Consider the following 12,203-nt stretch of genomic DNA (forward strand, 5'->3'; position numbering starts at 1 on the left):
GTCTGTTCCAGTGTGTGCCAATTTATGAATAAGGATGTGTTCAATGCACTTGTAATTATAAATCTGTGAACCTGGCATTTGCAATATTACTAATTTCATGAATTTGAAAATGACTCCATATTCAAATTGTCATCACATTGACATTGTCACAAAACATTGTGAAATTCTTTAAAAATGCAAAAAGAGATTAGGGTGATGCTTCAGTCTGTCCTGGTGAAGAGGCAGCTGCATGAGCTGAAAAGTGATGATGTGGATTGACTGGTCCATCAACCCATCCCCAGGTTAAACAGATTATTATTTAAGGAATAAGATCATGGGTACAATGAGTTGAAATTAGCTTCCTGAATAGGTGGGCTGGGAGCTGAACTCCTAATTTTCCACAAAATATTACTGAAATCTGGCCTTGTTTTTATAAACCCAGTGTGGTGTGTTGTATTGGATGCATCTTTACCAATACGTCACATGCAGTTGGTGTTACCCCAGTACATATGAAAAATATTTAGGTTTATTTTTCAATCACTAGTTCTACAGTGCAGCAATTTCTGTATTCTCCTAAAAATTTTTTATACTAAATTAGATTTTTTAAAATTTTTATTTTCAGTTACTTTTTTCACATTTCCTGCTGTTAGTTTTGATTCCTGTTACCAGCAGGTGCTACAGATTGTGACTCACCCGGTCTGTATAACTGACGATCTTCCTCTTTATAAATTTTGACTCTTCTCTGTGGTCATGGTTTAGTTTCTGTCTGTAGAATAGTTTTTTTCTGCATGTAGGGGCTCTTATTTAGTCAATTTAATTTCCTCCTTTTCTTCTTCCCTTCAACAAAGTTAATGAGTGAGTTCACCTTTTGCTTTCTCCCTTTATCCTTCTGTCTTGCTGAGGTTTCTCTACATTCAGGCTCTCACTCATCACTAGACTAATCAGAAGCAGAACTGGTCTTCATTTTTCTAACATGCCAGGCCATGCAGAGAACTTTAAAGGGTTAGCATTAAAAATATCTTTAAATGAATGTTTTGAATGAATATACACAATGATCTATTGAATAAAACAACCCACATGTAAACGGATAGCAAACATATAAATTCAAATGTTCCTGCTATGTGTCTGTCTTCTAAGCTTTGCTAATATTTTAGACATTTTCTCCTGATTTTTACTGAGATTCTCTTCCTTTATTCAATTCCAGTCTCTGTGTGACTAAACTAAAATAAGTTCTTCATCTCAATTAAACACATTGGTTTCTCTCACTTATAAATTGAAACTGGCTTATCTTGTCCACTCACAGACTCAGATCTAAAGTTTGTCTACCGATTTATTCCAATGGTCAATCTGATATGCACAATATTTATCTATGAAAATTACTAACTTTGAGCTGATATTTTTTTTCTTTATTCATTTATGTGGATTTTTTTTCCCTTCAAGGTGCCCATTTTTGAACATGTCTCTCACTTCTAGGACCACCCTTAAGTCTAAAAGTCCAGAGATAAGACAGAGGAATGAAAAATGTTCTGAAGAATCTAATCTGCTGATATTTTTGCTTTACCACCTCTTGATATATGAACAGATCAGGTTGTTTAAAGAAATAATAAGAAATATTTTTTTTTCATTGAACCTTAGTTTTAAATTGCCACACCAACATATACAATTCCCAAGCTTCTCCTTTGGTTTTTGGTTTTCGGGTCCCCCCCAAACCCCTTCTGACCACCCCTTAAAAACTTTGTGGATGTGCTCCTGCTCAAGAAGACTCGGGAAGCTAAAATCGGTAATTAATAGCCTGATTCCCTGTAAGCTTCCATGGTCGATCAGTCACAGATCAGCGTGCATCAGTCCCTTTGCTATTTCTGATTAAGTTGCTGTGCATCCCGTCACGCCGCCAGGAGTTGTGCGCAGCTCCCCGGACGTGCTCGCGTCGCGCCGCGCCGCTCCGCGCCGCGCCTCCCCCTCTTCTCCTCCCGTTCTCCCTCCCTCCAAAGGTTACCGGGGAGTCGCGCTCCGTGCCCGTTATTTACCGTCCCGAAGTTGAAGCGGAACCTGACGCAGATCGGCTGATGGAGGTTCTCTGCTGGGCGTGCAGCTCCTCTCTCCATCCTTCCACCCTGCAGGTGAATCGTTCCTCACATGTTCGTCTCTGCGCTGCTGCGCTCTTCTTCGCCCGGGCTTCGTCTTCATCCAAAGTCATGTCCCCCCTGACGCTCAGATGTTGGTGAAAGGACGCGCATGCGTTGATTTATTTTGGAATACTAATTTTGCCTCCTAAGTTGCGTCCCTGCGAGTATCCGATGTGGAAGCCGCTGGCAGCATCAGAGTTGCCAGCAATGTGGATTACAGTCTGCAGCGTGTCTCTGCTCATCACTGTGGTCTGCGGTGCGCAAAGGTGAGATCTGACAGCAGCATCTCTGATTCCACACAGGCCTGAGTTTATTTTAAGTAAATCTGAACTGGAAATGCTTTCTCTGCTCCCCTCCCAATCTTTTAGCGCAAACGAACCCAGCAACATGTCCTACGTAAAAGCGACTGTTGACAAGTTGCTGAAGGGCTATGACATCCGTCTGCGGCCTGATTTTGGAGGTAAACTGCAGCCGGTTGCCATGTGGGGCTCAGCGGGGCTGCTGCGCTGCTTCCTAACGCTCTGCTGTCTCCACAGGAGCTCCGGTGGATGTGGGGATGAGAATAGACATCGCCAGCATTGACATGGTGTCTGAAGTCAACATGGTAAGTTTGAAAGCAGCGGAGGGTGGAAATGTGTGTTTTGCTTTGGTGCAGCGTTGCTCCTGAAGGAACTCCCCTCACTGCCTCCCACCGCCCCCCCAAAAACACACTCTCCTCCCTCCTTTTCCTCCTCGTCGTCTCCCTCCTGCTTTTCCCTTCAGCACCGTGATGAGATCCGCAATGTGTCAACCCCAATCCGCATGCATCAAGTCCTTCCCCGCGGTGTCACAGCCGGCGGTGGCTGAGAATTAACAAGGCAGGCAGCTGAGAGGCTGCTTAGTGATTCCACGCACGATCTGCGGCCTCAGCGCGGCGTGTGGGACAGAGAAGGTGATCAGAAACACACAGACGGGGTGGGGGGTAAAAAATACGAATCCTTTTTCTGTGCGTGTTCTGCTCGTTTTTAGTCTCAGCGCAGTAATTGCATAACGGCTGTCAGACAGCAGGCAGCGGGGCTGCGAGTCTGTCTGCAGAATATGATGTGACCACTTCATACAGAGCACGAGTACAGCGCTGCCAAGGTGCACAGAGGCTGAGAGAGTCTGACAGATTCACACGTTTCCCCTCCCCACGCACTCTGGCATAAACACACTTTGACTGCTGCATGTTTCACTGAATGAAGATGTAACCCAAACACACTCACACACACAGAGTTGAAATGGGGGGATTGGAAAAAAGTTTGAAGTCAAAGCTGATGGGCTGGTTTATTCAACCTTTCTTCTAAGGTTGTACCTCTGATGTTGACCAAATGACTTTGAAAGGATAAAAAATGAAAGGTGGCAGGCTTTATAGTTTATCTAAACAAACCTGAAGTAACACTACCATGAAAATCTGTGTAAGTGTGCAAATGCCTTTTGCTTTTTTGCATACTTAACTTAGTTCTACTTGCACTCACCTTCCACAAATTTATGTACGCATTTTCAAGCCATTTGGTGTGATAAAGAAGTCTCACTAAATTTCAAGTCAAGTATCTGAACATGGAATACAATTTGAACAATTCCAAATTAAGGTGGTTTTGAATCTCTCATGTTACAACCAAAGTAATGCTGCTGGTCTACAGTCCTGGTTAAAACCAGCCCCTTGTTCTAAGTTATTTACCTCATAGATAGGGTCTGAACCCTTGGCTATTGAGAAATTATTGCTTCAGTTGAAGTTTTAACTGTTACTCAACTAACATTTGCCTCTGACATGTAAGGTTCCACGCTACAAAACTTAGCGAAAATTGCCTGCAGTTTAAACAACCATTGTCCACCGTGAAGCTGAACCAGACGGCTGTTGATGTTATTTTGTGGCAGATACAATGTATATATTTCACACCCGAATGTATACTGACTTTCACAATTTCAATGTTTGGCAAATGTGGACTGAATGGCTTTGTTAACTTTCTCCATTGGTTAACAACAGTAAACCAAATTACCATGTAAGAAAAAAACTGGTGACTAAAACTCATAGTTCAGGAGTACTTTCTAAGTTCTGAGTACAAAGAGCAGTAGATGCTCCAGTAATAATTAGAAGTAAAGTTATCCTATCTTTTCTTGTTAGTACCCCAATAATTAACACACGTGGACAATAGGAACATTGTTAAGGACCTCAAATCCTGCCCTCTGAGTAGTTTAAGTTACCTGAGTGGTTTGAAAGAATTGGTAACTTCAGTAGTTGTGTGTACTCTGATATAAGTTCAGTTATATTATAAAGTTATATATTTTCAGTTTTGAATTCAAAATTCCAAATTAAAAGCAGGAACTGTCTGTTCCTGTTGGAGGAATTTCCCTCCAAAGTGTAAATGTTGACTTAGAAAAAGAGATCTCAAAACCCCAAATAGCTGCTTCAGGGTTTAATGTGTAAAATTCAGTAATAAACGGTTTATTTGCTCTGCTGCCAGTTTGACTCTCGTTAAATCATCACGCTCACAGCGTTGTCTAACCTTAGTCAGTGAACATCTTGTTTGAATGCATAAAAAGCAGAGTAATGTGCTATTACTTGTTCATGCTGCTAATCGTTGCCAATTCTATCAACACCTTATGTTGATTTTCTGACTTGCAACTGCAAAACTGTTGTGTGATTCACTTCCACAACTGATTCAGACGTGAGACTGTGAGTGGTTTTTACAGTCTAACTGTGGAACTAAGAGCTCTAATCTTGAAAGTTAGAGCTTTCTATTGCTTGTTTTTGGATAAAACTAGACTGTTTTCCCAGCTAAAAAGTCCTGGGGAGAAAAAGGGAGCATCGATTGTACAAGAAGATATGGGACGGCTGTTCCTTTTGCTAAACTTTCTCTATACTTCGTGTGTCCTTCTCTATTTATCCCCTGGGTATGTGATTCGGCACCCTGCCAGGCTGGTGACAATAGAGACGAACAGTCAAAGCAACCTCATGGAGATAACTTATGTTGGCTGTTAGTCTCCCATGATTCTGCCTCCTGTACCCCAGCTGGAACTTCTCCTAAATATGTTTTAATGAGTCTGGAAAGGTGGCTTTGTAATCTAATTTTATCTAAACTGATTTCAGGGTTTTCTTGGATGCATCTCTTTAGATTTTTCTTTTTTTCTTCTTCCTGGGAATAACCTGTTAAGAGGAGGACCTTCTCTGAAGGAACTAGAGTGCTGTGAAAATTTATTTACATACTTCTTCTGTTTGTGGTTGTTGCGTTTAAATTTTAAGATCACCAAAAAATTGTCAGTTTCAAATTTGAGTAAGCCTTGACGCAGAAGGTTTTTTGTTGCTTTAATTCATTAAGGGAAAAAATCAGTTTAAACCACCCGGGCCCTATTTGACAATGTAATTGCACCATGGGAATGACTTTCATCATGTGTTTGAGATAACTGGCTGAGTGTTTTTTGCATTTCTATAGATTAATTTTGACCCACTCATCTTTGCAGAAGACTGGAGAGTAAATTTTGACTATGCCACACCAAAATGATTATTTTGCTAATGTTGCTTGTCTTTTCCTGAGCCTTTCAGAGGTGAACTTGCTGGTATGTTTCAGACCATTGATCTGAGGCATTACCCAAGTGCAGTTGAGTTTAAGGTCCTGTAATGATGGTTGGACAATCTCCTTTAGGATTTTTTAACTAGACAGCGTAAGTCATGGTTCCACAGCTTACTGAAAACCATTTCAATTGTGAAGACACCAAGCAGCTCCTGACCATAATATTACCCTGAAATACTTGCAAGTCTTTTGAGATGTTGAACTGTCACCCAAGGATGCAGTTTTTATCCTGTATCTTTTTTTGTTTTATCTTTTATTTTTTAAAATCCTGACACTGCTTGAGATACGGGAGGCCTGTTGTGCTTTAGTTCTTCTGTGACTTCATGGATGAGTTGATGGGCTTTTGAAGAAACGTTGGAAGTCCAGCCATTCCATGGAAGGTTCACCACAGTTCCTTGTTTTGTCCATTTGTGGATAACAACTCGCACCTCGTCTGCTGGAGTGTCAAATTTTTTGAAATTTCTTTATAACTCTTTCCAGTCTGAATAATCCCAATAAGTGTATAAAGATGAGGTCATGAGATCTGTCTTTTGAGATCTTTTAGCCTACTTCATGTTGTCCAACAGATTCTTACAGTTTGGGCAGTAGGTTGGTTTTTATGATGTAAAGCACTTTGAACTACCATGTTGCTGAAATTGATTTTTGTAATTAAATATTTTATGATTGTACAAGCAGTCATAATATTATCACATAGAGCCAAGTTTCTTTGAATATATTTCCACCTATTAATTAAAATGGCCACATGAAAGGAGATATTTATATATATTCCTTGAGGCCTGGAAACACTAGGATACCTCAAGAAAAGTTACAAATGGACTTTAGATAAGCACATGGAAGAGGATAATTGATAAACCTATGAGAAGTGCTTTTCTTCTGAATGTCTTTCTATAGTGCAGTTTTAACAACAACAAAGGTTACTTTAGGAGTTCAGTTCCAAGTAGTCCACCTTTACTTCACATGCATGAATCAGAATAATCCCTTATCAAGATAGGGGATTTATCTTGATATATCACTTCCTTGTGATATTCCTGTTACTTTTGGTGGACCATACAGTGTTCCCAGGCTGGAAGACATGCACAGTCTCTCCAGTGATTTCTCAGTTTGTGCCATCCCTCTGTCTGTTTTTTGTAGAAAGGTATAAGGAAAAATACTGATTTCAGTTCAAAAATACTTTTTTGATTCCAAAGAGCAATTAAATTAAAATTAAACACACCCAGAGTGCAGGTGGTTCCTAAACTCTAAAAGAAAACTCATTTTTATACCTAAATGAAAGCAGCCACGTTTCCTTCAGTTAAAAGATTGCTAAACTTATGAACAGATGGGGTGAATCAGATTTATTTTTAACAGAAAGGAAATGTGAAGAAGGTAGTTTTATCTAACGTCCTCTGTCTTTGGTACATTTAGAAGAATTTCAGCAGGTTTACTACCTCAAGACTTTGTAGTTTTTGTATTTTAACTCATGCTAGATCTGTCAATATTTTTCTACAATTCATGCAAGCTGAAACAGTGATTCATAATTATTTGCAAGTCTTGATTTATCAATCATAACTTTGACTCTGGTGCACAAATACATGTTGGAAATGAGCTACAGTCAATTTCAGCTCTCATGGAGGCTTAAAGAGTCACAGTGGCAAGTTCTAGCAGCTACTGCCCGGCCCAGCCATGAAACCATGATTCATTAATTCATCCTGCTGCAATTGTGTGGGCTTCTAACGCTGTTTAAATTCACATTTGCACCTACTAAGGCTGTGATATCACAGTAGTTTCTGCATGTCTACCACCACTGCTGCTGTGCGAGTTAGAACAAACCGTGAGTTACAGAGTGAAACTGAAGTGTTTGTCAGAAGATGTTCAGATAGGAAGAGTTGGGTTTAAATCTGATTTTGTTCTTTAACACAAATCTGTTGAGAATGTTTGTACTGGACAGAAATCCAGTTTTTAAATATTGTATTATGCATTGTTACAAAATATTATAGCAGTCTGCTTTGAGCTGCATGTGTGCTGGTTTTTTTTGAGGAGAGGTTCCAATTCTTGTGGAGCAGTGAATTTAAAGGACATAGGTCAGCATTTTTACTTTTTACTTTTTCTTTTCAGTTGTCTGTTCAATTTATGACTCAGTATTGTTCAACAGAGAAACACACTAAAAAATAAAAAAACTAGCACATGATGGCCTAGAGTGCTGCTGAAGACTTACTGGTTCCGCTGGATCTGGTTTAAGTTGTTAAATTGAATTTGTTTCATAATTCAGGATAAAAAAATGTTTCCAACGGTTTTTGATGGGTGAGAAGAAATTACCTCTTCCTACCTGTGTTTACTTATATGCAGCTAAACAATGTTTTTTACTTCAAAATAGGATCTTCACACCTAAACTGCTCATGCCATCCTTTTTCTGTCACTAGTAAGAAGCCAAACATTTGTCTGATATATCCTCATTAAAGTAGCATGATTTTCTTTATGAAAACAATCTGTTCTGTCAATACTGTAAGAGACTGCCAAATGATCTGTTTCCAGGGCTCATAGCCATATAAGGTAGTGCTTCGCTGTTTTAACAGGTGTGATTCAAAATGGGTTTTTTTAAACAGGTTTTAAGATAATTTTCCCAAGATCAATTTTTTTCATTCTTCCATGATTTGTTCGTTTTCTGGCTCTAAAATATGGTGATATATCCTCTGTGATGGAAAAAATTAATGTGAAGAAATATGACTTGCCAAATAGCACTTATACGTTTTTTTTTTGTTTGTTTTTTTTTTTGCTTTAGCACCCTTTAATTTATATGTGACTTCTCATGCACTTATTTGGTGGTTACACCTCATCACTTGTTCAGCTGAAGGTCAGCAGGGAAAGAGGTGGAAGGTTCAGTCCCTGGTCTCGCCGTGATTTAACTTTTCTTGGCAGTCTCAGGTTATGCATGTCTAAAATTAGAGGTCTAATAATCCTCTAATAAACTCACTTCACTTTTAGACTTAATATGTCTGGATTTGAGGCTATGTCTGCAGTTAATTCAGATCTAATTTCCACAAAACAAAACTCAGCAGATAAGAGATGTTCAGGGAAAATTTGGGAGAATTTGTTTCAGTTTATTCCTCTTTTAGAAAAATGAATACAATACAAAAAAGATATGTGGACAAGTCTTTTTTTTGTTTTTGCTCTTCCTTATTTTCACTAATAACTTTACAGATGAATCCTTTAACATATGGACAACGGACAAAGCAGCTCACTCAGCGTTCCCTAAGGACACGTCTCATGTCATTTTGAGACAAATCAAGCACTCTCGTCTCTGACACTGAAGCGACCCCGGTGGACGGGGCTTGTACCACTCGTGAGGCACAAGTGAACTTGGCAGTTAGTGAACAGATTACAGGCAGGTTTTCAGATCATTGTCAGGTCTCTGCTGGTCTAAGTCATCAGACATGGTGTGCTGTCAGAAGAGAGGGCAGCTGGGGAGGTAAAATAACAGTGATGCAGCATGATGTTTGTCTAAGAGTGATGAAATGTGGCACCCTGTGGGGGTACAGGACTTAAGAAAAAGACATGAGCATGTCAATGTGTTTTAGGCTTGCAAAGGTATGTGCATACAAACAGATTTCATCCAGCGATGTAGTCAGTGTGAAAAGCTAAAGAGTTTGGGAATACATTAAAACTCATTGTCTAATCTCAATTCTCAGATGTCTTATTGTCACCAGTTTCACATATTTAAACCATTAATATTTTATTTTCAGAAATGTGTGTGTGTGTTTCAGAGATGTGTGTGAAATACAGTGATATGTATTTCAATACATATCACTCTTTTTGTCATTAAAGGATTTTGGACTGTTTTGCGACCCGTTTATCATTTAATCCACACCATATGAAGACTTTTATTTTTTGCTAGTGCTGAGGAAAAGAATTATCATCTAGGGGGATTTAGTGTGTTCTTGTTGTTGTTTTGGCTGCTGTGTGAAATGATGAAATATTCTCTGGCAGAAAACATCACCCAAGATGCTTCAGGAGGCTTGCATCTGATAAAAAAAAATCAATGCAATCAGCACATGGCCAATAGAAACCTTGTTAGCTGCTAATGAAAATTACGTTAAGTCAGGATCAAATTTCCACTTTTCATTGCTTAAAAGCAGAATGTATGAGATCAATTTTAATATCTTCCACACATTTCCTCTCAACATGTTGAGAGTGTGCTGTGTTTTTAGAGCGAGTCATGGGTTCTGCGTTCATCCAGCCAGTTGGTGCTATCGATCAGGACAGAGGAGTGATGGGTCTAGCGCCGCTGTGGGATTAGGATTTATGAGAAGCAGTGCGGACCTCTCTTCATCTCTGCATGGAGAAGATATCAAGGTGTCAGAGGAAGATATCAAGGTGTCAGGATTTGCTCAGTTAGACACAGGAGGTTAGGGGCTGAGGGGAGACCAGGCACAAGTTGTTGTAAGGCTCTGAATAGAAACTCGTGTCCTTTTGTTTTTTAAATATAAAAATGTGTGAACCCCCACATAAAGCATGATTTCATTTACCTTTTGTTTATCAAAGGGTAAGTAAAAATTATGTTTTGATTAACTTTATTAAAACATCTTCATTTTACCACAGACACTTAATTGGAGGCAGCTGAAATGGAACAAAGCCACTACTGTAGATAGTCAAACTGTTTTTATAATGTCTAATTAGGACTTAATTTCTATAGATATACAGTAACTCGAATATATTCTTACTAAAAAGAAACCTTTTTAGAGAAAACCTTTGCTATAAAGAACTTGACAGTCTCAGATTTACAAACAGAATAGAAACAGTTCAAGTCAAACCTACCAGTGTGATAATCACAGCCTCATATGTCACTGCAGCTCTGCTTGCTCGGAATAAAAATGCCGTGCCTGACCACCTGATTAAAGGAAGTTTCATTAACCTCCTGTTTAATGTCTCTGTCTGTCTGCTCAGACTGGAAAGTGGAAACCAGAGAAGTCAAACCAGAACATGTAGACTGAGAGCCACTTTTCTACTTGTTTTAACAACTTCAGCAGGCATTTGTCAACCATGTGAACTATAGAATCTCACATTGTCAATGCATGGTCTTCTGCAATGCTTAACCCTCCTGTTATGTTCGTTTCTGAGGTACAGCAATAATGTTCGTGGGTCAATTTGACCCGGGGAGTGTTTAATCATGCAATAGTGTCAGAAACCAAAAAATTCCTCCAAAACATTTTTCTATCTGATTATTAACTCCAATACTAACCATTTCAATTCATATTTGTGCAATGATGTTTGATTATTTCTCCCAAATTAAGGATCAATGACAACAACCTACTCATTTACTCATTTGGACATAAAAAATGGAATTTGCATTTTTAATATTTACTGAATAAATCCTAGACACAAAAAAACTATAATTTCCTTGAAATTGATTTTTGGTAAATATTTTTATATTACACTTTTTTTTTTTTTTTCAATGGGTGATCTTTATATCACTTGAGACACACAAACTGTTCAGGGTCAAATTGACCCACTGATTAAAATCAAGATAAATGAGTCATGCAGAGAGTATTTATGTTTCCCTCCACTTCTGCTGAGTGTCACTCAGTGTGGGTGGAGTTTGTCCACAGGAACAGAAGAAGTTCTCCTCAAAAGTTGTGTGAACACCTGCTTTCTCGCAGTTTCCTAGTGAAGTAAAGAGAATAGTGAGAAAGTGGGCTTGTGTGTGTCGGGGTGTGCATGGATGTGTGTGGTGTTTGTGTGGTGAAATATGGTTCATAGCTGCAAGGAAACATATAGAAATGGACATTTTTTAATCTTTTTTGCACTGACTGCCGGGTCAAATTGACCCGAACAGTATCTGTGTAAAAAGTAGATCTAGGGGTTGGTACAAATGTGTAAAACTAATAAATTTTCAATTGATATGTAGAGTTCACCTATTAAGACAAATAGGAAAAGTTTCATGCAAAAAAAATACTTCCAACTATTTTTAGAAAATTTTCAAACTTTAAAACGGGTCAATTTGACCCGGAACATAACAGGAGGGTTAATTTGTAAATCAAACGATTCCAGAATGCAAACATTCATGCATGTGATCATGCTCACAGCGGTACATGTGAGACAAGGATTAACTGAGGTCAATATGGATACCAGAACTGACAAGCAACAAAATGCTTAGGTTTACATGCTGCTCTAACTTTTAGATAAAGTATTCAGGCTGTTCATTCATAACTGGTTGTGAGCTCGAGCCTTGGTACAACAGACTGATTATTTTGTCTCTCACCCACAGCTCTAGTAACTGCTCCAGATCTTCATTATCACTGCCTTTGTGCTTTGTGCCTTTAAGCCCTGGTCTTCCACTACAAGATTGTCTTGTGGGTGTAAGAGGTTCAAGTAGGAAACTCCGAAAGTCCTCGCCTTAAAACTTCTCTTGAACAATCACTTAAACTGTAAGTTGCCAGTTTGAACCTCCTCTCTGTCAGTCTTAGTTGTGTTTTTTTGTTTTTTTCACCCCTCCAGGGGGTCTTTTTTGTGGGCTCTAGTGTCCCTTTTACGA

The 12,203-nt window shown here is 39.0% G+C and overlaps 1 protein-coding gene across 1 annotated transcript in view; it reads left to right on the plus strand.

Annotated features, from left to right (window-relative positions):
* Positions 1-589: 589 nt before the first annotated feature.
* Positions 590-12,203, plus strand: part of gabrb1 (gamma-aminobutyric acid type A receptor subunit beta1) — a 35,617-nt gene continuing 24,003 nt past the window's right edge. Inside the window, exons 1-3 of the mRNA XM_028001270.1 lie at positions 590-2,371; positions 2,474-2,565; positions 2,642-2,709. Of these exons, the coding sequence (XP_027857071.1) occupies positions 2,277-2,371; positions 2,474-2,565; positions 2,642-2,709 (255 nt within the window). The 5' untranslated portion in view covers positions 590-2,276. The remainder of the gene's footprint in view (positions 2,372-2,473; positions 2,566-2,641; positions 2,710-12,203) is intronic.

This window comes from Xiphophorus couchianus, chromosome 19, assembly GCF_001444195.1.
Source record: "Xiphophorus couchianus chromosome 19, X_couchianus-1.0, whole genome shotgun sequence".
Lineage (NCBI taxonomy): Eukaryota > Metazoa > Chordata > Actinopteri > Cyprinodontiformes > Poeciliidae > Xiphophorus > Xiphophorus couchianus.